The sequence below is a fragment of the Impatiens glandulifera genome, chromosome 1 (assembly GCF_907164915.1).
Source record: "Impatiens glandulifera chromosome 1, dImpGla2.1, whole genome shotgun sequence".
NCBI classification, from domain to species: domain Eukaryota; kingdom Viridiplantae; phylum Streptophyta; class Magnoliopsida; order Ericales; family Balsaminaceae; genus Impatiens; species Impatiens glandulifera.
Window position 1 is genome coordinate 149,916,674 of NC_061862.1, and position 4,314 is coordinate 149,920,987.

The following is a 4,314-nucleotide window of genomic DNA, read 5'->3' on the forward strand; positions in this document are numbered from 1 at the left end:
ATTATGTGTTTTTTCTTTCTGTTTTATTATATTTTGACCTTATACTATTTATTAATTTCATCAAATATTTTTTAAATTATTTTTTAAACATTTAAGGTTGATTATTAATTTTAAAATAAAAAATATATGTTAAAATTATTATTTTTAGCGGACTTATTAATTTTTACAATTTAAATGTAAGGCAACGGCCCACTAGCTAGGCTAGTTATTATTAATAGTTTACATTTTACTAACAACATTAATTATAAAATATTAGGCTAATGAGAATAGCATTATAACAGGGAGCATACAAGAAGGGAAAGTTTCAAAGATATTGAAGAACTAACATTAATTCACTGATATTTAAAGTTATGATTCTCTATTTTTATTTAGAACGTTTTTAGTAGGAATTGAAAACAATTTAATTAAATATCTTTATTCTTATGTAAAGAACACATTATAAGCCCCATTAAAAAAATGATCAATACAAATATTTGGTCCATATGTGAAAATCAAGAGCTCAAATCAAATTTTAAACAAAGTTTTTATTTCTCCAATTATTGTTCTAAAAAACTAATTGAGTAAATCTAAAGCAAAGACAATCACAAAGTCATCTAATGATGTCTATGTATCAATATCAACGGAGATTGTGATATCTTGTGGGGTTGGTTTAGTTTTATTTGAAAAAGATATGTATATTAAAATAAAATATTATTTTACTTTTATAAGATGAAGATTGTTATTTTGAAATTTTTTTAGATTAATAAGTTCAAGAAAATAACCTATTATTTTAACATATTTAAGTTGTTTTTACTAGCTTTATCCTACACGACTTTTTCCTTCATTTTTTAAAGTAAAATTATGTTCCCAATGTCTTATTTGTGTGTTTAGGTTACCATATTTATATTATATATATATATATATATATATATATATATATATATATATATATATATATATATATATATATATATATTCAAATGTAAAGTTAACTACAGATCCATGGTTTTCAATTTTTTATTTATTTTATACTCTATGTATGTACACAATTTGTAAAGAAGCTTATTATATATATATATTCGGTTTAGATTATTGAAATAACTAAAATTAAAAAAGATCATATTCATTTTAAATTATTTTTTTTATTTTATCATTATATATTAATACACTTTACATTTTTTTTAATCTAAAATATTCACACCTCCTTATTATTAGCACCAATAATTATTTTTCAAATAACTAAAATTTCTTAAAATCATTTATCCGAACAATAAATAAATATATATATATTCAAATGTAAGGTTAACTACAGATCCATGGTTTTCAATTTTTTATTTATTTTATACTTTATGTATGTATAGAATTTGTAAAGAAACTTTATATATATATATATATATATATATATATATATATATATATATATATATATATATATATATATATATATATATATATATATATATATATATATATATATATATAAAAGGTTAATTCTGTTTGAATTATTGAAATAATTAAAATTGAAAAAAGATTATATTATTTTTAAATTATTATTTTTATTTTATCATTACATATTAATACACTTTATATTTTTTTTATCTAAAATATCCACACCTCCTTATTATTAGCACCAATAATTATTTTTCAAATAACTCAAATTTCTTAAATTAATTTATTCGAACAATAAATAAATATATATATATATATATTAATTAATGTAGAATCGAACATGACATTTAATCTCGTATAAATAACTTTTATCACTCAAATTATTAAAATATATACAACAACAATTTTATAACAAAAAAATGTTATGAAATGCAAATAAAATAACTAGTAAAGAAAAAAAATATATTATTTTTGTATTTATTTTTACGGTTTACTTGGGTGATTGCAAATCAAATTTGGTCTGTTTTTGAATAATTTAACTTCCACATTAAAACTCCTTTATTATCAATTTTTAAGATATTTTAATTTTAATTAATATATTTAGGGGTGTTGATTAAGTTTTTTCAGTTATTTAAACTGATTTTCTTAAATTTAATTTTATAAAATTTTAACTTACATTTAAGGCATTTTATATAATTAAAATATAACAAGTGAATTTTGATCTTTTATGAACTATTTTTACCCTTGAGTTGACTTATTTGAATGAACTCTATATTTGATTATAGTATATCAATTTTGTAATCAAAAACATATATTTTATATGAATCGATAATACAACATTATCTTTCTCGAAACCTTCTTTTTCAACCAAAAAAAATTACAAATTGGCTGATTTTCTCAATTAATTAGAAATAACTTGTTGGTTTAGTTTTGGATTTGAATTGGCATGCGTGACAAAATGATGTGCAAAAAAAAAAAAAAAAAAAAAAAGTGTGGATATTTAGTGGGAATTGGTGATGAAAGAGAGAAGTATTAATTCCCCATTTTCCTCTGCACTAACTCATATATCTATAGATGTAAGATAAAGACAAAGATGATGAATATTTAATTAATTAAATATCCACCGCCATGAATTCCTCTATATAAACCTTCCCACAATTACACATTTCTTCAATCCTTCCTTCCTTCATATCATATCATATTGAACACAAATTAAACTATGTCCCATTCATTCATCCTTCTGTTATTACAGTTGCTCTTACTCTTCTCTCTTGGTAATTAATTCATTAATTATATTATATGTTCTCCACTACAATAAACTCTATTCTAATCCAATTAATATTTGGAAAAAAATTATTAGGTAATGCCCAGCTTCTCCGGTCGAACTATTACAACCAGAGCTGCCCACGAGCAGAAGAGATCGTAAAAGAAGAGGTCCATAAATTGTATCAAAAGCATGGCAACACTGCAGTCTCATGGATTAGAAATCTCTTCCATGACTGCATGGTTAAGGTATAATAAATAAATTAAGTTTCATTTATTGACAATTTTTAATTAATTTATTTTTAAACTCCTTTCTTTTTTGTTGCAAGTCTTGTGACGCGTCGATGTTATTGGATACGGTGGGTGATGTTGTGTCGGAGAAGAGTGACCCGAGAAGTTTTGGCATGAGAAATTTCAAATATGTTGACACCATCAAGGAGGCCTTGGAGAATGAATGCCCTTCGATTGTATCTTGTGCTGATATCATTGCCCTATCAGCTAGAGACGGTGTCGTAACGGTATAATGTCTCTTAGTTTTATTAAAATTAGAATGAATAAAAAAATATTACTAAAATAACTTCTATCTCATTTTTAAATATTTATAACCTCTAAGAATTTCGAATTTTGACATGGTTATAGCTAGGAGGACCATACATAGAAATGAAAACAGGGAGAAAAGATAGCAAAGAAAGTCATTTGGAATTCGTCGAAGCTTTAATTCCTAACCACAACGATTCTATTCCCTCCGTTCTCTCCCAATTCGATTCGGTTGGAATAGATACAGAAGGAACTGTTGCACTCTTAGGTATCTTTTTAAATATACTTAAAATGTAATAGATAATGCATTCAATTAATGAATTCAACAAACTTTCATTTAGTTAATATTTTTATTTTCTTTTTAAAAATTATGTAGGAGCTCATTCGGTAGGGCGAGTTCATTGTATGAATATCGTGCATAGGCTCTACCCGGACGTGGACCCAACCCTAGACCCAGATTACGCAGTGTATTTGAAGAAGCGATGCCCTTCACCAAACCCGGATCCCCATTCAATTGAGTATGCTCGAATGGATCTTGACACACCGATGATTCTTGATAATATGTATTATAAGCATTTGTTGCAGCACAAGGGCCTTTTGTTGGTTGATCAAGAACTTGCATCTTATCCAACTACATCTCCCTTTGTGGAAAAGATGGCCAACGATAATAACTACTTTTACGAGCAATTTTCTAGGGCGATGTTGGCTTTATCGGAGAATAATCCACTGGGCCTCGATAATGGAGAGATTAGGAAAAATTGTCGTTATGTCAATCAAGTAGAATAATTGTTATGTTGTTTTGAAGGTTGTGTTGGGTGAAGAAAATAAATATCAAAAGTCAAATTAAATAATTTAATGGTCTTATTTATATACAAAGTTTCATAATTAATAACATATTCAAGCATTAGTATTGTTATTAACATGACATCAAATATAAAATATTTATAATAAATAAACATAAACCATAGCTTAAAAGAAATATGTACAACCTTTAATTTTAGTTTTATATGTCTATGTGATTATTTAAATAAATATTTAAAAAATGTTACATCATCATCTAATCACAATTATTTCATTTGGTAAACAGTCACTTAAATAAAAATAAATGAAGATTTGACATTACTAAATTAATAATAATAGGCTTAA

At 24.6% G+C, this 4,314-nt stretch overlaps 1 protein-coding gene across 1 annotated transcript; it reads left to right on the forward strand.

The window, feature by feature from the left end:
* The first annotated feature begins 2,587 nt into the window (after window positions 1–2,587).
* On the forward strand, window positions 2,588–4,004 carry LOC124910658 (peroxidase 21-like). Its single transcript, XM_047451335.1, has 5 exons — window positions 2,588–2,642; window positions 2,729–2,880; window positions 2,961–3,149; window positions 3,271–3,436; window positions 3,545–4,004. Exons 1-5 carry the CDS (start codon window positions 2,588–2,590, stop codon window positions 3,952–3,954), a joined length of 972 nt encoding a protein of 323 aa, XP_047307291.1. The 3' UTR covers window positions 3,955–4,004.
* Window positions 4,005–4,314: the final 310 nt, after the last annotated feature.